The 24,432-nt window shown below is 40.9% G+C and overlaps 1 protein-coding gene and 3 pseudogenes across 4 annotated transcripts in view; 2 read left to right on the forward strand and 2 right to left on the reverse strand.

Moving 5' to 3' along the window:
* Positions 1-12,730, reverse strand: part of LOC119521297 (zinc finger protein 677-like) — a 34,659-nt gene extending 21,929 nt beyond the window's left edge. For 2 of the 4 annotated variants that reach the window (XM_037819413.1, XM_037819410.1), the window contains exons 1-2: positions 12,428-12,555; positions 3,144-3,229 (exon numbers count right to left, since the gene is read on the reverse strand). In XM_037819413.1, the coding sequence (XP_037675341.1) occupies positions 3,144-3,158 (15 nt within the window). In that variant the 5' untranslated portion in view covers positions 3,159-3,229; positions 12,428-12,555. Of the gene's footprint in view, positions 1-3,143; positions 3,230-5,925; positions 7,942-12,427; positions 12,556-12,699 lie in introns of those variants that run through there. The other 2 variants (XM_037819411.1, XM_037819412.1) reach the window with 2 other exon arrangements.
* Positions 5,826-6,978, forward strand: LOC119521312 (annotated as a pseudogene).
* On the forward strand, positions 8,710-9,248 carry LOC119521873 (annotated as a pseudogene).
* Positions 12,731-13,045: 315 nt separating the features above from the next.
* On the reverse strand, positions 13,046-22,566 carry LOC119521874 (annotated as a pseudogene).
* Positions 22,567-24,432: the final 1,866 nt, after the last annotated feature.

Below are 24,432 nucleotides of genomic sequence, written 5' to 3' on the forward strand. Positions count from 1 at the left end.
CATTTAAATTTAGTCATTAACATAAGCCAAGTGGAGTTTGTACTGCTAATGAAACAATGATTCAGGAGTAGGAAAGGTATTAATATTAAACATGAACAGATTAAAACAGAGAAAGACTTATCACAATAGTAGATTCTTAAGAAACTGTTATACCATTAAAAATCACACTGAAGAAAAAATTCAAAGTGTTATCAAGCAAGAAAAGTTAACAAACATCATGATCTACAGTAAACACTAGAAGCATTTCCACTAAATCCAAGGCTACAATAAGAGGGTTGGGAAGGTGTTCTGGTTTGCTAATGCTGCTGTTATGCAAAATACCAGAAATGGATAGGCTTTTATAAAGGGGGGTTATCTGGTTACAAATTTACAGTTCTGAGGCCACAAAAGTGTCCAAACTAAGACATCAACAAGAGGGTATCTTCACTGAAGAACGGCCATTGGCATCCAGAACACCTCTGTCAGCTGGGAAGGCACGTGGCTGGCATCTGTTGGTCCCGGTTGTTTCAGCTGCTCTCTTAGCTCCTGTGCATCTTTAGCTTAGCATCTCCAAATGTCCTTCTGTCCGCAACTCCAAGCATCTCTGAGCATCCCTGTCAGCTCCCAAGCATCTCTCCAGCTGCTCTTGGAGCTTTTTGTCCTCTCTTAGCTTCTGTGGAACAAACTCTGGGTCTGTGTTGGCTCTTAGCTTCTCTTTTAAATACTCCAGTGAACTAATTAAGACCCACCTTAAATGGGTGAGGTCAAATCTCCATGGAAACATTCACTCAAGAGGTCACACCCTAATCAAAAAGATTAAGAAGTCTGCCCTCACAAGACTGCATTAAAGAATATGGCTTTTTGGGGGACATAATATATCCAAACCAGCAAAGAAGGGCCACTACCGTTCACAGGGTGCCTGAGCCAGGACCAGCACAGGGAAAAGGAAGAAACAAAAAAAAAAAAAACAGTCTTCAAAGAGCTAGAACTGTTATTCACAAATGCATGACTGCGACCTAGAAAAGCAGGAGGATGCATTTTAACTCCAAAAACTAGTAACAATATGCTGAAAACAATCTTCTGTAGTAGCAGTAATGGAAAAACACCACAAACAAAGCAAGAAATACTTGGCATTTCCATTAGCAAATACACTGTGATACCTATATCCAAGACATTTTCCAGACCTATGTGAAGAAATCATAAAACTTTAATGAAGGACACACAGAGATACAATAAAAGAGTAACAAGTCCAATTTTTATTTGGAAGATATAACATAAAAACTTCATTGACTACAGAAATTCAAATAATTGAAACACAAAAGAAAAGTGGTATTTCAAATAAGTTTCCACTGGGTTAAAGGAGAGCCAACATAATTTTGAAAAGAAAACAAAATGGAGGGACTTGGCAAACTACATACCAAAATATTATTATATATTTTATAATCACACAATAGGGGAGGACTTCCAAAGCAAGCTAAAAAAGTGGCAGGCATGACTGCAGTTTCACCACACAAAAAAATTACAAACCAAAATACAGAATTAAAACTACAAAAGATCTTTCAATTTTTGTGGAGATCGGTACCTCGCCAGAATTTATCGAACTATGAAATGCACCATCCTTTGATGTGGAAATCACATTCTCAGCCGTCCAACTCAAAGAAGCCCTGACATCTACAGAGATGTTAGCATGCTCAGAGGCAGTTAATGGTGCATTCTTCGTTAACAGTGAAAAATTATAAAGGACCTCTGTGTTTTCATTAAGAGAATGTAGATCTAAAGAAAACAAGCAATCTCTGTTTACTAACATGAAAACAACTCTCGGACAGATGGTTTGTGAATGTTTTTAATTTGCAGAATAAAATATCACAACACCACATTCACTGAAGAATTTTCTAAAAGTCACATAATGATGTGCAGATGCATTTTTACGAGATGTGCAACAATTCTTGCCACCGAAGTGACAACAGTGGTTCCTGATGGAGACAGTGAGTGATGATGGAGGGTACCAGAGGGAAGGAGATGTTATACTTCTTAGTCTCTAAGCTGCATCATTAATTGGAGCTTGCCATTAAAAAATATACATCACATAATTTTTTTAATAAAAAGAAATAATATATTTAATAACAATGGTGGAATGAGAATTTGGTCCTAGGGTTTCTGATGACAACGTTCAAATTCTCTGCTCCAACATCTTCACTGAATTATAACTGTTTTTTTGTTTTGTTTTTGTTTTCTTTACCTAAAACACTGCTTGTTAGAGTCCCTGCAGGAACATAATGGTCTTCCTTTAAATGGCTGTGATGAGAATGATTTAAAGAACCTCCTCCTGAAAGACACCTAGATTGATTCCATATTTTAAAACACCGTGGAACAAAACACCCTCTATCCCTGATGCCAGTATCTGAACTTTCCATTTTATTCCAAACCATTAACATTTTGGAGCCAGAAAACAATACATTATACAACCAGACAAAGCAGGCTTTCTCTTATTAGACTCCCATTCTTGAATTTTCCAGTGTTCCTCACACTAAAACAGCACATCAGCGTGTACTTTCTCCATTCCTGCTCTACAGAGAGCCGCCAGTGCTTACGAATGCAGCCAATCAACCATCCCTGCTGCCGACGCTCACTGGCACCATGGGGCCCACTCCGGCCTCTCCAGTCCATGCCTGGGTGGGAAGTCCTTCCCTGGATGATCTCTGAATGCAGTCTCTCCACATGTCACAGGGTCATGGTGAGATGGAATCTGAGTGGAGAGGAGGGGGACTGAGGGAAAGCCCCTTGGTGAGTGAGCACAAACCTTTAGGCAGGATATTTCAGAGTCAGAGGAGATTAGCAAGTCCTAAAAATGGCATTTCACTGTGGAACTGTAACCCACACTATACTTTGAAATTTGCTCTATAACCACTTGTTAAACCATACTTTGGAAGTTATCGCTTTTCTGCATGTTTCACAATAAAAAAAAAATTTTTTTTTTTAAACTAAGATGAAATTCCTTCAGGACTTATATTGTCAGTACATATCTCAGAGCAATGTCACTAGCTGCTTTGTTTGTAAATCAGATGCATTCATTCAAAATAAATTTGCCCTGTTGAAAGTTAGGGAGAAAAAAAAAAGGCATTTCAGGAAGGAGAGGAACAATCAAAGGAGAACACAACTTTTACCTGAGAAAGAGCCATTTCTGTCTTTCCTTTTTTTCCTCTTCTGCCAGTCTTCTTTCTCAGGCAAGATCAGTTTTGAGAAATCAATCCTGAGTGTTGAAAATACGTTGTTTAATGCATAGCATCAGCCTATCTCCCTTCCTGTGTCACAACCACATAGAGAATCTCAATGGGGGGGGGGGGAGATGCCTCTCTGCTGCTTACTGCAAGGCAGGGATTCAGAGACAATAAACTCCTACAGGGACCAACAATGGGACTGCACCCTTTCTTCAGGACCCCTCCCCCCCTTCCTGGTGAACCTCACACATTCTGCTGCAGCAGTGGGTGTCTGGGCTGCACTGACCCACAAATCAGGTCCCGAGACCAAATACCAGGCAGAGGAGAGCTCACCCACTCCACCATCAGGGCTGGACTCTACCCCCAGAAATGGATGACCCAGAGCTGGATACTCATTAGATTCTCTTGGGGCACTTTAAATACTATGAGACTAGGTCCTACCCCTACTATTTGAATAGGATTCTCTAGGGGTACAGAACAAGGGAATAATTTGCAAAATGCCTCAGCAATCCAAAGTGAAGCCATAGTTAAGAATCCCTCAGCAGACCAGCCCAGCACACCTCCCACCTTGTGGCTCTGCTCTCCCCTGGGGCCTCGTCACCTGTATCCGGTTGAACCAGAAGGAGCAGAGAGAAACATGTCTGCCAGGTGGTATCTGAGGGGCCAGAGCTCTAGGCAGAGGGACCCTGATTCCAGGAAAAACAAAGAGGTCTGTGCAGCTGGAGCAAAGTGAGGGAAGAGACAAGCAAGAAACGAGGTCAAGAGAGGTACAGGGGAAGCAGATCAGAAAGAGCCTTGGTCTTCAAACACTTTTCTCCCACACCATGCATTCCCTCATCCACTTAAGTAAACATCTGATGCTTTTTTCTACTTTATCATAAGTTAAAACACTTACAAATAATGTAAAATCTTGTACATTTTATAAAAACATGTTGAGAGTTCACCTGAGCACCAGGAAGTTTGGGCTCACCCTTAACAGAGAATCTAGAGGACAGCAGGGGGAACACAATTTGAGGTCAGGAGGTTATTTTTGGACATTTTAAGGTGGAGGTCCTGTGAGATGCCCAACTGAGATGCTGAGGAGCCAGGTGGACATGAGTCTGAAATTCAGGGGAGAGGTCTGGGCTAGAGAGGTGAAAGTGGGAGATCCAACGTGTTTAAAGCCATGAAATGACTCGGAGAGGCACTGGGTGTAGCAGAGAGGAAAGGATCCAGGCACTAAGCCCTGGGGCGCTCCCACATTCAGAGACCAGTGAGTTCAGGAGAAATAGTGGAGGAAACTGAGAAGTGGGTGCCACAGTCATCCTGCAAACAAGACAAGACTGCCTTTTCCAATGAAGGGAAACAAGACTCAAAATAGTCAATGGAGAAAATCATTTCTGATATGGGCTATTAATGTGGAGGTGATAAAATCTGGGTACTTGCAGAGACTGACTGGTGGAGGGGATTTTAGATGGGGGTGTGGGTCATGTTTGAGCCTAGAGCTGAAGGAGGATAAAGGGCCAGAGGCATGATGACTTAGTAACAGAGAATTGAGACAGAAAAGGTTTTGGAGTTTGAGAACGTAAAATGGCAAATGCGACCGAGGCAGAATGAGCCAGGAAGAAGGCAGGCTCTTGGGATGAGGCTGGAGACACTGGCAGGGGTCCCAATTATAAAGAGCTGTGTAGCCTTGGTGAAGAGTCTGGATTTTGTCCCGAGAGTGGTAAGAAGCTGGTGGAAGGTTGATCTGACTTCAGACTCCCCCCCGATGCAGGGAGACCCCTGAGAGACTGTCTCTGAACCTATGTCCCTGTCTCTTCCCTCATCTCTGTGGAGGGCTATGAATCATTTAAGATTCAAACTACATCTGGGCATCCCCTCCCAGAAAATTGCTACACACTGACACACACTCAAGTTGTCAATCATTTCAGGGATCACCGCTGCTCAGCTTCGGAATTCCTGGTCTAGTCCACCAACTCTACGTGACAGGCAGGCAGACTCGGGTCCAGTGGGGAGCCATCTCACCAAGTTACCCTTAGAACATCTGAGTTAAGTTAGCAGAACTGGGGGTACCTGAATTTTGAAATGGTGGCCTGCATGGGGCAGCAAGCAGGATTTGTTCTCATCACCCCTCCCCCTTAAAAATTCCAGGACCATCTTTTATATCTCTGGGCAAGAGAAACTTCTTTTTCATGGTTTTAATCCCCCTGATCCCAAGCACTTAATTTTCCAGAAAATCACTGCAAAGTATTTTTATAAAAAATACAAAATGGTGACCACATAGTTTTTGATGCTGAGAAACTTTGAAAGATCAGCTATTGAAATAGGCTCCGCACAAATTTCTCCACCAAGAACAAATGGGAGGTGCACCAGCAAGCCGAGCACACGGCCCAGACCTGCAGGGCGCCGAGGGCAGCCAGGCCCAGGCCAGGGATCCCCAGGTCCGGGTCCTGCCCTCCCACCCACCCCACCCCTGCTTGCCGCCCGGTACATTGAGGGAGGTGACATTTTTGGAGGAGAGGAGGAGGAAGAGGGGGAAGAGGAAGGCCAGCTGGTGGATCTGTAAAGAAACCAGCAGACCAGGAGAGGGAGGGGAAGCCATTAACCATGCAGTGCGTGCACCCAAGAACCACGTCCGTTCAGGAATCTTTCAACTCAGAAAGTCATGAATTGGACAAGAACTTACGGCTGACCAGGCTCACCGAGCTGAAGGGCACAGGCTGCAAAGTGCCCCAAGATATCTTACAGAAATTGCTGGAATCCTTGCAAGAGAACCAATTTCAAGAGGACGAGCAGTTCCTGGGAGCAGTTATGCCGAGGCTTGGCACTGGGATGGACACGTGCGTCATCCCGCTGAGGCACCGTGGCCTCTCCCTGGTGTAGACCACAGACTACATTTACCGTATAGCAGACGACCCTTAGAGGATGGGCTGGACAGCCTGCACCAATGTCCTCAGCAAACTCTGTGCAATGGAGGTCACAGAATACAACAACATGCTCACGCTCTTTGGGATCAGCAATAAGCTGACTAACAGGGAAAGGGATAAAGTGATGCCTCTAATTACACAGGGTTTTAAAGATGCAGCAGAGAAAGCAGGGAAGTCAGTAACAGGTGGTCAAACAGTATTAAACCCCTGGATTGTTTTAGGCGGAGTCACTATGACTGTCTGCCAGCCCGATGAGTTCATCATGCCAGATAATGAGGTGCCCGGAGATGTGCTTGTTCTGACCAAATTCCTGGGCATGCAGGTGGCTGTGGCTGTGCACCAGTGGCTGGACATCCCTGAAAAATGGAATAAAATTAAACTGGCAGTCACCCAGGAAGATATAGAGTTGGCATACCAAGGAGCAATGATAAATATGGCAAGGCTCAATAGAAGAGCTGCAGGGCTCATGTATACATTCGGTGCCTACGCGGCCACCGACATCACAGGCTTTGGAATGCTGGGGAACAAAAGAACGTGGCCAAGCAGCAGAGGAACGAGGTATCATTCACCATCTACAACCTCCGTGTCCTGGCCAAGATGGTGGCCGTGAGTAAGGCCTGTGGGCACATCTCAGCCTCATGCACAGAACCTGCTCAGAGACTTCTGATCTGCTTCCAGTACAAGCAGGCTGTGCAGTTCTGTGCTGAGAGCAAGTCCCCCAAGTATGGGGAAGGCCACCAAGCATGGATTGTTGGGATTGTGGAAGAGGGCAACTGCACAGCCAGAATTGTTAAGACAAGCCCTGGATCATCAAAGTGGCCTCGCAGGTGGCTATTCAGAATGTGAATCCCACTCCTGGCAACACCTCCTAATCCAGGCCACATTAGCTCTCTGGTTTTGTTTTTACATAGATCTATTCCTTTACCATTACTTCAGTTAAAGACTGTAAACCACAACTATCTCACTGTCTACACATCTGGTGACTTTAGGTCAATTTGAGTGGATACAATTAAAAAAGTAGAGCCCATTGCCTTCTTTTCCTGTTACGTTAACTGAAGATGCACCTAATCCTGAGGCAGCTTCTGAGTTGAGAATTATACTGCTATCCAATACTGTTGATTATTCTGAATCTTTATAGACACTTAATTCTTGCTGATAGGCTCTTTCAAAGGTGCTTTCATACAGCACAGTCATTACCGAGAGTAATGTCAACTGCAGTCAGTGTCTTTTCATTTTATGTCTATTTATCATTACAAGTCTGATCTGTTTTTCGCTGTCTTGAACAGTGTCCTGGAAAGACAAAACCGCTCAGTGACATAGTGGCATCCTGGTAGAAGCAGAGCTGCACGATGGCCGCGAGCCATCAGTCTGTCTAGTCCTAACCATTTAGAAGCTTCTCCGACCCAAGACACAACCCACTAGAGCTGTCAGTTACGTGGGGCAAGTGCTTCACTCTGCATGGAAAGCACTTCAAAGACAAAAATGAAATTGTTTCTTTGTTTTTGTAGTCTTCCTGGTATTTGCAGTAACTTTTCCTTACTGATAGCAAAAAAGGATACTTTTTGTAATGTAATTAGATTTCTATAGTGCAACAAAGAATTGCCCTTCCGAAAGGGGGCTCATGTATAATACACATTTACAATTACAATTAACTATGCAGATAATTTTTAAATAAAATCAATAATATAGAGTCTGTGGATGGTAGTGTTTAGTACATTTTACATTTTGTATAGTGATTTCAGGCCTTTTGTTTTCTTGAAATCAGCAGCTATTTAGTCAAATTCTCAGCATTATTTTGCCTTCATGCCAATGCTTTCTTTGGCGCACGCTTTTCATGATCTGTGTTCAAGTCTGCTTTGCCAATTATGCAGCAGCTTAAACTTGTTTTTCAAATAAATTTTTATTTTTTTATTGATCTTGTATTAAAAAAAAACAATTGGGAGCTCTCCCCTTCCCTCCCCCACCCCTATCTTGGAGTAGATCATGCCACCAGTGGCGGCCCTTACTGAGGAGGAAATGGTAGCCTAGGACAGTCGGCCGTTAAATGACACTGGTTCTCCACTATCCATCTGACTCCTGAGAAAGAGACAAGCCCCCACAGAGTGAAGGGTTGGGGATGGGACCGTAAACTCAGATCCACCCTGGGGCGGGGGGAGATGGAAGTTCCTGCCCCAGACAGCGGGGAGGTGGCAGCCACAGTTGATTATCGAAGCTTCTCACAAGAGTAACTCTTCAGAGACGGCACCTCAACCAAGTTCAACAGTTCAGGGAGCTCATATCCCTCATATTGCTCAACAGATGTCACTAAGAGGATCTGTGTCAGTGACAACTGTACCTCTTCCTGGAGAGCAAGTACAGGTTCAGGGGGTCATCCAGACAGCTCAGTCTTCTTTAATTCACCACCACGCGTGCAAATGGCATCATCCTTACCAGAAAGCAAAGCGTCTTAGGGTTCATCTGACAGCATAGGCTCCTCACAGAAAACCTACGGGATTCTGGCAAGGTGCCCATTTTACAGAAAAATTTTGAAAGACCTATCTTCTGAAGATATACAGGGCAGAAAAGAAGACAGAGAAAACCCTGGAGTCTCTATCGTCACTTCTATGTCTGTTTCAAATCCCTTCTATCAGACTAGCACTGGCCAGTCCATTGCCATTGCCCCTTACAGCTGGCTAGTCCAGGCATAGATGGAGGGCAGGGACTTTAGACATTAGCCATGACAAATTCAGGCAGTACTCAGCAAGGTACAACAATTCTCTAGTATTCACAGACTGTTGATGGACAGCAAATACTTGTGCTCAGCAACCAGGTGGTTGTACAGGTTGCATTCAGGAGATACACAGACATTTCAGATCCGTATCACACCCACTGCTACTTCACTGCCACAAACTGTGGTAATGATATTGCCTGTGAGTCTTACGTCTCAGACAACTAAAACCGATGATCCCCAATGGAAAAGAGAAATAAGGTCAATGAAAAACAGAGAGGCTGCTTGAGAATGTCACAGAAAGAAGAGTATGTGAAATGTCTGAAAAATTGATTTGCAGTCCTGGAAAATCAAAATAAAACTTTAATAGAAGAGTTTAAGATTTTGAAGGTTCTTTATTCCCATGAAGTGGGAAATACTTCGTTTGATTCTTAGGGAAGAAATATTTTTGTGGACTTGTCTAAAAGGTAGACGGATTTCTTTTCTTTTTAACGGAGTTTTATAAATTAAAAGGTAAAAATGAAGCTTTTTACTTAGGCTTTTGCAACTCAAACAAATAATCTCATGCAAGAGCTCTGGTGACAGAAGATAAAGTAGGAAATGACCTCAAGGAAGGATGTGGCACAACTGGAAGTTTTAAAAGTAAACATATTGAGAAATAGGAAGTGAACTTTCAATGGTTTGAATTTTCTAAATAACAGTTGTCAATAATTCAAAAATGGGAAATAAAATGAAAATTTGGAAAAATGAATTTTTAAATATATTAATTTACCCTATGTTTGCATACCTTACTATTTCCTGAAATTTATCTTTTTCAATTATGTGTGTATGCATGTATGTATTCTTATTTCTGCCAATAGATCCTAAATTACAAATGTAAAAGAAAAACTAATACATAACTAAATATATGTTATATATCCTGATTATATATATTTGTTCTATTGACATGTCTTTTAATGGGGTTTTATTCTTTTTTTAATTTGTTAACTTTGGTTATCGAAAAAAAATTACAGCCAACAAACAATAAGAAAACACATCAACAGTTCAAACAAAAAGTAAAGGAATAAGAAAAACTTAAAAGTTTGACACTTTTAAATCATTTGTTTTTGGTTACTCTGGGAATGGTGATTTTCTACAAATATATAATAAATTATGTTTTGATCATATGTTCTATAAGCAGTTCAATGCACATTACTCTGTTTTGCTTCAGTAGAATGGAATGTTTACAGGAACTTAAAATGATTAGAGGGTTTCTAAAAACCCTCTGCAGATGCTTACCAAAGTTTTTCCAAGAGGATTTTACATTAAATTTAATGTAGGGTTTATCAAATTCTAAAATAGTATAGTTATTAGGGCAATTTTATGTCAGAGACTATTTTGTAATGTAGTGAATGGTACCTTTACAGATAATCTTTATAAATTCTGATGTTGAAAATTTAATATTGTTTCAAATGTTTATATAGCTCAGTAAAAAAAAAATATTTTGCATCTCAAAGTACCATTTTAATACTATGGGAAACAAAATTTTCAGATTGGCTAATATTTGAATTGTGAGTTTTGTTTTCAGTTTAAAGTTCAACACCAGTATTTAACTTCTGTATTCCAATTTGTATACATTTTGAAACTGTAGCACAGAAGTCATGCTCCTTATGCAATATGTATTATATTGTCTTCTATAAATTAAAGGACATTCAATAAAATTAAAAACACAAAAAAACAAATGGGCTCTCGTGGAACACAGTTACAAGCCAGTCAGATCATCCTTAAACATTTGCAGAGAATGGGCTTGTTGAAAGCATGTACAGTTCACAGCTCACTAACTTAGGAAACATATAAGGGAAGAGAAGGAGCTATTGAATATTAGACTAACTTAAGTTAGGCTTTGACTGTTAAAGATAATAATAGATCAAGGACATTCTTACCAGTTGTACAGTGAAATAATCTAAAATTATTTACTAGGTACCAAAGAGTGTTTCCAACATATGATGAGTAGAAAGCCTGCAGGCCTTATAACCTAAACTAGACACAATAAACTAAAGCAATTTAGAAATTAAAAAAAAAAAAAATGAAATGAATTCTGGGGCCAAAACTTTTAAAAAATTGATAATGTATCATATTTAGAAAAGAGTGACATAAGCTGATTATAGATGTCACTAAAGCTTACTTTTGAAGTTAACAATAATTTACATAAAGGCAGAAATTTGATAAACTAAGATTTATCACCATAAGCTTGCCAAAGAATATGGGATTAAAACGAGTAAATCCATTAAAAAACAAACAAACAAACAAACACCTTTTATGTTCCTTTACAGGCAGCATGTAATGACAGTCAGTAATTTCTTGCCCCATTTTGTCCCAGAAAAAGGGAAGAGGGTGACTCAGAACTGACTTAAACAAGTCTCTGCCCTCTGGCTGAACAGGGGATTGCAAATGAAATTATCGTCTGATGTATATCATTAGAAAACGCACAAATCTATAAGATAGGAGTTTTGCAATTCTCCTTATCTGTATAAGTTAAAAAACCAGATTTCAAATTAATTAAATCATAAAGCCAAACCAATATACCACAGTAATCACTACATCCAATCAACTCGCCACTCATCTGGGTTTCTGATTTCATTACTACATTCTTCCCTGTCTCAATCTATGTCTTTCTCCCTCAATTTTTTTTTTTTTGTTTCTTTTGCCCCTCTCAGTTTGTGCTTCTCATTTTGTCAACTGCCCTTCTCCTGTTTCTCTATTTCTTCTCTTCCACATGTCCTCCTCCACTCTTGTAATTCATTTCACCTCCTATTGGTCTTTCCAATTTTTCTGATTGCCCATCTCCATTTATTTCGGCCTTTCCCCTCCATCTCTGTTCTCCCTCTTCCCGTGCTAACACTCCTTTCACCCCCAGTCTCCGGCAGCCCCAGGTCACTAAGTTTCCTCCCTGCTGTTACCCCCGGCCCTCCTATCTGTCCCAGCACCAGTTAGCTGTTTTACCTTGGCTCCAATTCTTTTATTCCTCCTCCCAAACTGAAGAATTTCCCGTTTTACTGTCCCACACCTGCTAACCAAGTGCCCCTCTATCTTGCCCTCTTTCATATCTCTGGAGAAGCCCCCCCGCTCCCTTTTCTCGAGATTTCTGTTTTCTCCCTTTGCTACTTTGTCGCCTTATTCTTCCTTTCTTTGCAAGTGCGTTCCCAGCTCTCTATTCTGCTGTCTCTCTACGGTTCTCCCTCATTCTTTTGTCTCTCTGTTTTCCTTATTTCTCCTCAGGCTCTTTCTCCTGACCCCCTCGTCCCCTTTTCCTAGTCTCAGGGATGGAATTAGACGCCCGCTGCTCCGGAAGAGCACACACTGAAGTGAGGTGGGATTAGGGACGGAAAAACATGGAGTATCCCAGGCAGGAGCGAGTCCCTCCCCCGCCCCGGGGGTAAGAGACCTGGAGGAAACGGTGGCTGAGAAAAGGGGGCCAAGAGAGCGGCACGACTCAGCGCGAAGAGGACCCGAGGCCTGGGGCTCTCGGCAGAGAGGTAACTGCGCCCGGGGAGAGGACGCGGGGTCCCGGGGCTGCACCGCGAGGGAAGGCGAGAGAGGGGGGCGCAGGCACGTGGACCCCGTTCCACACTTACACCGCGCCGGGCGGGCGGGGAGGTCACGGAGCGCTTTTACACGCGACAGTGACCGGGATGCCGTTGTCCACGCAGCCCGAAAGCGGAAAAACTGGAGGCAGGGCGACCTCCGAGCAGTGCTAACCGGAAACGGTCGCGGAGCGCCCAGGCCTCAGAGCGTGTCTCCGGCACTCCGGGGATCAACGCGGGAGACCGAAGTGACTCACGGACTGCGGAGGTGCAGGACGCGGGACTGCGAACCGCAAATTTAAACCGGAGAGTTGGAAACTCACCGACCAACCAGAGACCGAAGCTCAGTGTGACCCGCTTCCGGTTTTGAAGGAAGCTTCCCGCGCGCGCGCAGTTTAAAGAAGCGGTGCGGCGTGGGGGCGGGGCGGGGCCCCGCGAGGGGCGGTGGGCGGGGCCTGGCGGTGGGCGGGGCCTCGCGAGCGGCGAGGGGCGGGGCTTGTGCTGCCATAGTCCGGGGTTGAAACGTGGGCGTTTCTTTCCGGTCCTCCGGTGCGGGTCTATTTCCTGCCTAACTTAACGTTTCAAACAGTTTCAGGTACAAGATTAGAGTCGGGCGGGCCACTTAATTTGGAAGCTCAGAAGTTTTCCTCGTAACAAGTTGAAGACGACTTAGGTCAAAAGCTCTTTTTTGCGGAAGGGCCCTGCGGGAGAGGCGGCCGCGCCTCGGAGGTGCCGGCGAGGGGTCCCCGGTGGGAGGCTCCCCCGGGACGGTGATTGGACCCCGGACCGTCTCCTGGAAGTAAAATTTAACTTAGTTCGCTTTAGTAAGCAAGTGTTGGAGTCATCTGCGTGGCGTAGGGCTGGAAACTAGAATGTGAAATGCAGAGTTCTGCTTGTCCAAAATATGCACGTTCGTACCGACCGCCGTCATTCCCGTTTCTATTCCCGGTCTCCCGGGACGCGGGAAGTTTCCCCGCTGGGGTGTGGGAGGTGGAGGCCTGTGATGATTTAGGTCGCCCACCTGTGCCTAAAAAAGCAAACAAAAGAAACAATAACCTTAAAAATAGCTGTAAATTGTGTTGTTCTTCTTTATACTTGTTAGTCTAGTCCACGCTTGAGATGGGCGGTAAACTCAAATATCTTGAGATGAACTTTGGTGCCACCCTAATTTGCTTAAGTCACGAATTTTTAAAGGTCATGTAATTTCAAATAAGCTTTTCATTCTGAAAGTAACGAGAAAGAGTATTTTTTTACTTAAAAGTTTTATATTTTAGCCTTTGTGTTGATTTCTATTTCTGAATATTCTCCCAACATTAGTTTTGCAATATTTTTAGGGGCATTTGATAGGGGTGTCTATTCTCTTCTATAATGCGGAAGAAAGTAAAATTAGATGATCAAATTTCTATTAGCCTCATTTCTACTCTCAGTAATCTTTAAGGCATTATGTTGTGAGTTAGAATTTACTGGAAAATATATTTCTCTCACATCCCTTCACGTGAAAGATTTCTCTCCACCAAGAATTCCTTGGATAAAAAGACTTCATACATATATTAAATTTATTAGGTTTCACTGCAGTATACATTTTGTGATGTTTTATAACTTTTAGGCATTGGTTATAGCCGTTATGATGTTCATTATATTTGAAATACCTGTATTTTAAAACTTGAACATCATTAAAAGACTTGTCTCATTAGGAAAATTTGTAAGATTTCATTCCAAAATTGGTATTCTGATGGTCCCCAAGGATTTAATTTGGGATGAGAACCTTGCTATGCACATTATATTTTTAAAGTTTCTCTCAGATATTTATTTTCTGATGTTTAAAAAAGTTTATCTGATAGTTAAATATATGGCCCCATTCTTTATAATTTTAAGATCTCTCCTGGTATGAATTTCTAAAGATTAGTGAGGAGTCACCCTGTCTAAAGATTTCCCCAAATTCCTTATATATTAAAAGTTTTCTCTAATACATGTTCTGTGACTTTTTTTTTAATCAAAGAAGGATCAAAGCTTTCCTATCTTTGTTGCCAATATTGATTTTTGTGGGATTCTAACAAGTTGTGGAACTGGGAAACCATTTTGATATTTCTTAACTTGATTGTGTTTATAAAATGCATCTTCAGTTTGGAATCTCTACAGTTCAACTAGGTGTGACGAACAGCTTAGTCCAAATTTCAAAAGTATTTCATACAGTTATTTCCTACATATATGGTGCTATTTTTGAGTTTTATTAAATTTCTTTTGAAAGACTTCTCATGTTCGTAGTTTTTTTTAAGTTACTGTTTTTAGAGCGCTTGTAGGTTGTGCAGATACAGAATTCCTGAATCCCAATGCCATACACATAGTTTTCCGTTATTAATATTTTGCGTTACTGTGGTAGCTTGCTTTCAACTTATGAAACAATATTATAATTACATAATTAACAATAGTCCATAGTTTACATTGAGGTTCACTCTTTGTGTTGTTCTATGTGGTTTTTTAAAAATTTTTATTCTTGTAACACATGTACAACTTAAAATTTCCCATTTTAACCATTTTCAGAAAGGTATAAAATTTAGTGGTTTTAATTACACCCACAATTTTGTGCTACCATCTCCACCATCCATTACCAAAACTTTTCCATCATCCCAAACAGAAACTCTGTATCAGTTAAACATTAACTCCCTGTGCTGGTTTGGATATATTATGTCCCCGCAAAAGCCACATTATTTAATACATTCTTATGAGCGCAGACATTAATCTTTTGATTGTTTCTGTGGAGATGTGACTCAATTAACTGTGGGCTAGACCTTTGATTAAATTATCTCCATGGAGATATAGACCCTGCCCATTCAGGGTGGGTCTTGATTAAATCACAGGGGTCCTATAACAGAGACATTTTGGAGAAGGCCATTGAAAGCTGATGCTTGGAGTTGCGGACAGTAGGATGTTTGGAGATGGTGAACTAGGAGATGCTAGCCAAAGTTTGTTCTGGAGAAATTAGGAGAGGACTCCCAGATGGTTAGATGAACAGGAGCTGAAGAGGCTAAGAGAGACAAGCCCAGAGACATTTTGGAGAATGCTATTTTGAAATGCAACCTGGGACCAGCAGATGCCAGCCATGTGCCTTCCCAGGTGTTCTGGATGTCATCAGCCATTCTTTAGTGAAGGTATCTTCTTGTTGATTCCTTAGTTTGGACACTTCTATGGCCTATTTGTAATTTGTAACCAAATAAACCCCCTTTATAAAAGCCAATCCATTTCTAGTATTTTGTGTGATGGCAGCTTTAGCAAACCAGAACATCCCCCATTCCTCACCTCTCCTCCTGCCCCTGGTAACTGTATTCTAATTTCTGACTTTGAGTTTGCATATTCTAATTATTTCATGTATGTGAAATCATACTCTGCTCTCCTTACACCTGCATCAATTTTAAATGAGGAAACACATTTAAATGAGGAAACACATCCTAGAGAATTTAAGTATTTTGTTCAAAGTCTCAGTGCTATTATTAGGGAGAACTAGCCTGCAGGCAGATGTCTTAATGGGAAGACACAGCAGGGTACCATTTTAGTTTGCACTTACAAAGGAAATAAAGGAGGTGAAAATGGGAAGGGACTTGGGGATGTGGGTCAGGACTGCAATTTTAGACAGATGGTCCTGGGAAGAGCTCACTGAGAAGGTAACTTTTAAATACTCACCTGATGGAGAGCACCTGAGAAGTTCTGCAAAGAACAGAAATGAAGAGTAAAATTTAAGTTGAAGTATAATTAAAGTGTTGAACTGTTCTACCCCATAAACTATAAATTTGAATCACTCCACTTACTCAACATCTGCTCATTTTTTCATTAGTGTTCTCCCAGTTAATACTCCTGGTAAATACTGAACTTGTTTTAACCCTAGTTCAGGGCATCATTTACATCTCAATTTTTCAGCCTCCACACAACAATCAACTGGTTCAACTCTCTTAGTCTCATGTTATCTTCAGTCTAATGACCCAAATGTCTGCTCACCTTTCAACCCTGATTATCAAAGGAGTTGATTATTTACTACCTGTGGTCTCACCTCACAATGTAATCCCACTTCACTCAGGTCAGGCTTTTATGCTGCTGTTCCAAGGAATGTAGGCTAGTCAGGAGCAACACTGATATCGTATCCCCACATTGGATGACCACTTTCTCGCTGTCAGCTCTCGACACCCTCAGCAGCTTTAGCACTGTTGACCAAGCCCTCTTTCTACACACTTTTTTGGTTATTTTCATGTCTGTGAAATGACACACTCTTGGTTTCCTCCTCCGTCACTGGCGACCACTGCTCATTTTCCTGTTTTGTTTTTCCCTCCTCTGCTTGACCCTTAAATGGGATCTGGACCAAGCAACCCTGTCCCACAACTCAGTACTTTCTGGGTGGCCATGGAGGAATAGCTTCATCTCTCCAAACCTCTCTTCTTTGTACATAAAATAAGGAGAGCTGAATTACAATCAACATTTTCAATCTGATTGAGGTGGCTTGATAGGATTAATCTCAAGACAAAAGGGATCATCTACCTCACTTCAGTTAGAGCAGCACAATACAAAGAGCTGTATGCTACCATTTGTATATTTCTAAAAGGTTATTACAGCATAGGCTATTCTGAAGGATACACAGAAACTAAATATTCTGGTTGCCTCTGAGGAGGGCAATCAGGAGCTAGAGAACAAAGGCCTTATTTTTGTTATCTCATTATTATTATATTTGTCTTTTCATTTCTGATTTATTTCATGCAGCATAGTGTCATCAGGGTCCATTCACCTAGTTGCATACCTCAACTTCATTCCTTCTTGGAGTCGCTCAGTATTCCATTGTATGTATACACCACAGTTCACCATGCCGTTTGTCAGTCAATGAACCCTCAGACCACCTTCATCCATTATGAATCCTGAATACTGCCACCATAAACCCCACTGTGCAAATGTCCATTTGTGTCCCTGTTCTCAGTTCTTCCAAGTATATTCCAAGCAGGACCATATGGCAACACCATACTTAGCTTCCTGTGGAACCTCCACACTGCCCTCAGATGGGCTGCACCATTCTAATTCCCCACCAACAGTGATTAGGAACATCCCTCTCTCCACATTTTCTCCAGCACTTGTATCCCTCTATTCATTTTTAAACAGTTTTATTCACACACCATACATTCCCTCCCAAGTAGCCAAAGGGTCCCAATATAATCACATAGTTATGCATTCACCACCACAATCTATATGAGGACATTTCCATTTATTCCAAAAAGAAAGAGGAAGAGGAGACAAAAAAAAATAATAATAAAGTAACATGTAATAAAAAGGTCAGACAACAACCACCAATGCCATGAGTCCCATACCCCTCACTTATATTCCCCTTTTTAATAGACATTTAGCTTTGTTATATTGCCTTTGTTACAATGAATGGAAGCATATTATGATGTTACTGTTAACTATAGACTCTAGTTTGCATTGATTATATTTTTTCACCAATACCATCCCATTTTCAATACCTTGCAAAGTTGACATTCATTTGTTCTCACACATGTAAAAACATTCTTGTATTTGTACATTTAATCACAATCATTGACCACTCTAGGTTTTACAGTCCAAGTCTTCTATCTTTCCTTCTGATGTCATACATATCCCTAACCTTCCTCTTTCAACCTTACTACAGTCATCTTTGTTCAGTGTACTTACAATATTGTACTCCCACCACCACATAGTATTGTGCTAGCCATTTCTGGATCTATACAATCAATCCTCCTGAACATTCTATTCTCCTTCAGCATCAAATGCCCCATTTCTACCCTCTTTCTATCTCCTGATATCTTCATTTCTACACTCTTCTCCAAACCGCTCTCTCTCCTGTCTTTTATTATCTGTCTGTAAATGCTATCACTTCAGCGTTTCTTGTAGAGGCGGTCTCCTGTTCACAAACCCTCTCAGTGTCTGTTTATCTGAAAATATTTTAAACTCTCCCTCATTTTTGAAGGACAGTTTTGCCAGATATAGAATTCTTGGTTGTCAGGTTGTCAGTTTTTCTCTTTCCTGAGAAATTTTGTGCAGGTCTCAGAGACTCAGCAGAAGCTTCTAGTAAAATGCTGCTATATAGCCTTTACCTCTGAATTTGGTTGAAGTAAGAAAGACACCTTTTAATAAGCAAACATGACCAAAGCAAAGCTGCACCTTTTTAACTTTGGGTGGTGACAATGGAGCGCCTTTCTGCATACAAGTCCACTCGCCTAATTTGGTGGTGTGGAGGTCTTTTTGCCACTACCTCCCTGGCTGCCCCTTGGTGTCTGCATTTCCTCCCTTTCCATCGTCCAGTCTCCCAACCACAGTGTTTGGCAGATGGTCCCCAAACTGCCCCGATTTCAAAACTACACACTCCCTTGCTCTCTGTCTGGGCAGACTCACTCCTTTCTCAAGGATGTTCTCTGACATTCCTTGCCTCTTCCCCAGGGGTCGTGACAATAAGGGAGGGGTGTGAGCTCACAGGAAGGGACCCCTGCAAGGCCCCCAGCTCTCTGTCCCAGGAAGGAGGCAGGTGGGACGGAGCAGCACGTAGGAGGGGCCAGGAAGCACGTGAGAAGTCAAGGTTGATCGATTTCTGTATCTTTCTTAAAGCCAGAGTTTCACAGTTATATACCAGTTCCCTCTTTCCCATACTCACATGTCAACAATGCTGCATAGTCAGTAGAATTGATTTACAGCTGTTGAAACACAATGTTAAGAAACCCCAATTCCTTAAATTGAGTTACAAGCAAAGCTGCCCAATATTTCCTGAGAGAGAGGCATGACCTCAAGGATATTGGTCAGGTAATTAATTTGCCCTATGATTAGAGACACTATAGCCACCCCCCAAGGCTGTTTGTTATATAAAAGTTCTTGAAACATGGTCAGGAACAGAAGTTGATACAAAATAAGAAAAAAAAATGGGAAAGAAAAAAAGAACCTGAGACAGCCATGGTGAATTTTCTCCCAATAAGGTGTGAATTTACCTTTAAAATGGGAATAATCAATCCTCCAAACAAGAAGGCCTATAGAAAATTTTTGACCTGTAAAATAAGTTTAGCTGTGTGGGGCTATGTGTTGCTAAGGACTGAAAGAGGCAGAAAGTGACAGAAAGAATTCCCAGCAGACGTCACAGAAAAGTCAGCTCCAAGGGTGAGGTAAAGTTAAAATGTGTGAGGCGATGAAAGCAAAAGAAAAATAAAAAGCACATTACAACAGTTTTCAGAATAAATTGAAATTTGTTACCTTGTTTGGAAAAATTAAATCCTCCCCATACACAATGACTCAATTATGGATAATTTGTGATCTAAATTTTAAAGATAAAAATTGTATTTTTAGAAGAAAACAAAGAACAACCCCGTGGTCTTAAAATAGGAAAAGATTTTTAAATAAAACAAAATATAAAGGACAAAATCACAAGTTAGATTACATTAAAATTGAGAACTTCTCGTCAAAAGAGGGAGACAGTGAAAGAGAGAGAGAATGAGAGTTCGAGAGAGAGGAGAGGGAGAAGGGACCAAGAAAGGATTCCTCTCCAGCACACACAAAGAAGTCTTACAGCTCAAAAAGGAAAACACTGGCAACCCAATATGAAAAAAATGGACAAAATGAACTGACACTCAAAAAAAGATTTTACCCAATGGCTAATAAACATGTGAAAAGTGCTCAACTTATTTACTAAACTTGGATTTGCAAATAAAGCCACTACTTGATATCATCACACAGCTACCGGAATCGAAAATGACAGAACACTTCAAATGTTGGCAAAGATATTGGATACAGTGGTAAACTCACACACTGCTTGTGGGTATGAAAATTGGTATACACGTTTTGGAAAATTGTTTGGCAGTGTCTCCTAAAGCTGAGGAGATGTAAACATATGACCCAAAATTTCCAAAGCATGTACATACCCAACAGGAATTCACACATTGTCAGCAAAACATTTTCTAGAATTTATATCCGGCACTATTCCTAACAGCCCCAAACTGAAAAACATTCACATGTGCATCGACAGTACAATGATCGAAGTGTTTGATATTCACACAAGGAATTTCATCACCAATGCTAAAAAATGATACACAAGAACATGCAAAAGTACAGATAAATTCAAGACAACATAGGGAATTTCAAAGGTCCGATACCAAAGAGTCCAGGCAGTGTGATTCCACTTATATAAAGAATAAAAGAGGTAAAAGTGATCTATGCTGTGAGATGTGAAAACAGTGGTTACTCTGTAGACTGTTGACAAGGAAGGGCCACAAGGATTCATCTCAGGGCTAAATATTCTGGTTTTATTATTATTATTATTTTTACATTGGGGCTTCATGCAGTATCCTGGTATCTAATCTAGGAGCTTTGTACTGAAAGTGTTCAATTTTGTAAATTTCACTAAGCTGTCCACTTATGACTTGGGCATGTACCTTAAATTTTCAAAACATCAGAGTTTCCTTTAAGTTGATAGAAGGTAAAGTGATTAGTGTCATGTTTTGTCCTTATATTGTCAAAGTAGAAGTTGAAGGTATTAAATAACTTGATACTGTGACTAGTTTTATGCTGTAGGTTTTAATTTCTAGGTTAAAAGCTGGAAGATACTGTATTCAACTTCCAAAGAAAAGGGGGGAAGTGTAGAATTATTTTAAAACTAATGGAGAAGAAGTTAAGGTAGACAAAATAAGAGATACAACAAATGTTAAAAGGAGAAGACAATCAGTTAAGACATTTAATTTCAAATATATCCATTATTAACTAACAGACTAGTTTTGCCTGTTACAGTAAATTATTGTTTGACTGTATTCAATTGAATATTTTTTCAAGAGAGATGGCAGAAACATAGATTAAAGGAGAAAAATGAAAAAATATTTTTCATGTAATTTTAACCAATTAATTGACTATTATGATGATATAAATAGATAATATACAATATAAACAGATACCTAGATATAAATCAGATAAAATAGAGTATATGATTAATGCATACTGTCATTGTAATTAGTATTATTTTTACATTTCTTAATATCCAATTTTCAAATATTATTTGCTTGATAGAAAAAAGCACAATCGTGTAAGACTGTATGGGTGTACATATACACACAGACACATAAATACACACACATTCCCATATTCATGCATATAGAAATATATATACATATTGCATGTTTACTGCCACTCTTGTAATATGTGACAATTTCATAATTGTGCTTACAATTCTGAGGGTCAAGGGAACAAGCAACTGAATATTTGTGAAAGGAAATGCTATTTACATATATATAATGGAATTAGGGGAATTTTTATTCCTTTTCCAGTTAAAGCTGAGCCTATGTACCTGGAGTCATGGCCCAGGAGAAGAAAGGGGCTGACAGCTGGGAAACACATGGCAAATAGGGTATCCATGTTCAGCAGCCACAAACTGGGATTATTAAAAATGGCAATACAAACCTGAATGAAGCAGGAGAGGGTGTAAAAGGATACAAAGGTGCTCACCAGTAAAAGGATGGTTTGTGTAGCTCTGGACTCAGGGGAGGACCTGGGGGAGAGGCTGGTCCTGTGGATGTGTTGGACCCGCTGCTTGTGCCTGTACAGGATGGAAACCATGGAGCCGCTGGCCCAGAGCATGAGCCCCAAACACAGAGCATCAGGGAATGATAACAATGCAGCATAGAGTGAGTCTGCACTTCTGTCGTGATATTTAGCAGAACAGTACCCGAAATCTTTTCTCTTTATGATGGTATCATTTCTCCAATTACCAGTCACAAACACAGGATAAATGATATTTACCAGCATGTAGAGGAGCCAGCACAGGGATATGGAGAGGCCGATGTAATTGGGAATTTTCACTTTAATCTCTGCCCACCTGGAGTTCCTGGGGCTGATGGTGATGACCTGGAAGATACTCAAGAGGCAGGTGCTGCCAATGCACACACCCCTGCCCACACTGCGAAAGTAGAGAAGAAGTTTGCATCCAAAATCATTGAATCTTTCAACCCAAATGCTGCCATTGTCCTGGGGACCCCATTAGAGAGAATGAACAAGGAGTTGCCTACAATCAGGTGCATGAGAATCAAATCTGTGGACCTTAACCTGCATCCAGTGATGTAAAGGAAGAGATAATGGTAAAGAAGACAGAAATTCACCAAAACTCCAACTACAGTCTGGGATAGGGAGACCAAGCCTGTTGCCAAATCCCTGGAGGACATTCTGCCTGTTCCCAGGCTCTGATATTTGTCTTCAGAGCCAGACGATTCTGCACAGGAATAGGAGATGTGGGCTAGGTGTTAACTGAAATCCAATATTCTCCACTTACTAGTAGGGCCTACTAAGAAATATTTACGTACAGTTTGTCTTTCACTGAAAGTTTTCTAATAGTTAAATGTGTAACATTTAAAGTGTGCTTTAAATGAAAGAGTCACTGCTATGAAGACTACGTGTGGTAACTTCTTTGTTCTTCACAAATCTATGAAGTGGTCACTACTGTTGTTTTTATTACAAAGACGGAGAACTGAGGCACAGGGAGGTTTGCCTAAATTCATGTGCTGCTTAGGGGCAGAGTGGAGACGTGAACCTGGCTTGGTAGTTAACTACTATGCTGTACTAACAAAACTAGGTAGCTGTATTCTTGCAATAATCCACTTATAGATTGAGTTCTGTTTTTACCCCTTGTAATTTTATTTTACACTGGTGATATCATACTTCACCATTTTGGTGGCTCAGTATTAGGATGGCAACAGAAAGACTCATTTGCTTTTATGCTAGGAACAAAGATATGACAGTACCTACCTCAGGAATTATTCAACAATCTCATATCATACCCTAAACTACAGGACCTGAAACACTAATATGTTAAAAATAAATAGTGTAAGCTAAAAACCAAATCATTACTCTTTGGAGTTCATATACTCATTAATTAATTAATACAAGAGTTAAGTAAAACTACTGGCAATGAGATGAGAATATTAAAATTATAAGACACATGAAAAATGAAATATGCATGGCATGGAATCTTGTTCATTTTGATAATTGAAATGGTATAGTTTTGGGTTGATATTAGAATATTTTTAAATTAGAGAAACTATTACAAGATACATTTGAGCATGACAACTGCTGTCTGAGGCCCATAATTATAAAGTTACCTTTATAAAGTTAAATGCTGCTTTCCTAATTCTAGAGGGAAAACAGTCTCACCATAATTGACAGACCACTTATGTTTTTAGTAGAGACACAATTACTGTCTTCAAAAAGCACTTCATAACTCCACTCCACTGCCAGGACAGTGGGCTCAGTGTGACAGTCACCAGGGCCAGCAACTGTCAGAGGAAGCAGCCTGACCCCTTGTGACTCTGTGACTTCACCTCCCCACAGAACTGCAATTATCATTTCACCTGTAGCAGCAATGGGACTGCAGGCTTGGGGAGCTGAGAATATTTTCAAAAAACTTTTTCCCACTTGCTAATTACCAGAAAATAATTACAAGCTCCTACTTGGCATCTCCAAAGAAACTTTGGAGGCTCTGGCAGAGGCTCTTTCTGTTCTACGAACCCTGGCAGCAGACAGGGTCTCAGTGGAGGGAGCAAGTAATGCTGAGGTCTGGATGTGAGGGACTGGCAGTGAGGTAGGTGCATCTCACTGGATGCTCTGCTTCCCTGAGAAGTCCTTCCACACAAAGTAGAGCTCTTTCCAAATCTTCAGTCTGCTGAGCTCCACCGTCATTTAAGTTATGACCAGAAAATGGAATCAGGCAAAAGATCTGAGAAGGATTTGTAAAGAGATACAAGTAAAAGAAATAATATGGTGCCAGTAATTTACATTAGAAATCATGGAATTCATGTGAACAGCCCAAACTGAAGTAATTTTGATTCACTTAAACAAGGTTTTTGGAAAATATCCATTCCCATCATTGGCTCCCCTAGTAATCATGAGAAATCTAAACAGAACAATATCCATAAAATACAGAAGTTTATGTATCCCTCAAAAATAAGAGCACAAAGATCAGCTCGTTTAACAGGTAGATTCTACAATTTCTCAACTACCAGATAAGCCAATGCTTCCTACTTAATTCAAGGGCA

This window comes from Choloepus didactylus, chromosome 27, assembly GCF_015220235.1.
Source record: "Choloepus didactylus isolate mChoDid1 chromosome 27, mChoDid1.pri, whole genome shotgun sequence".
Taxonomy (NCBI): domain Eukaryota; kingdom Metazoa; phylum Chordata; class Mammalia; order Pilosa; family Megalonychidae; genus Choloepus; species Choloepus didactylus.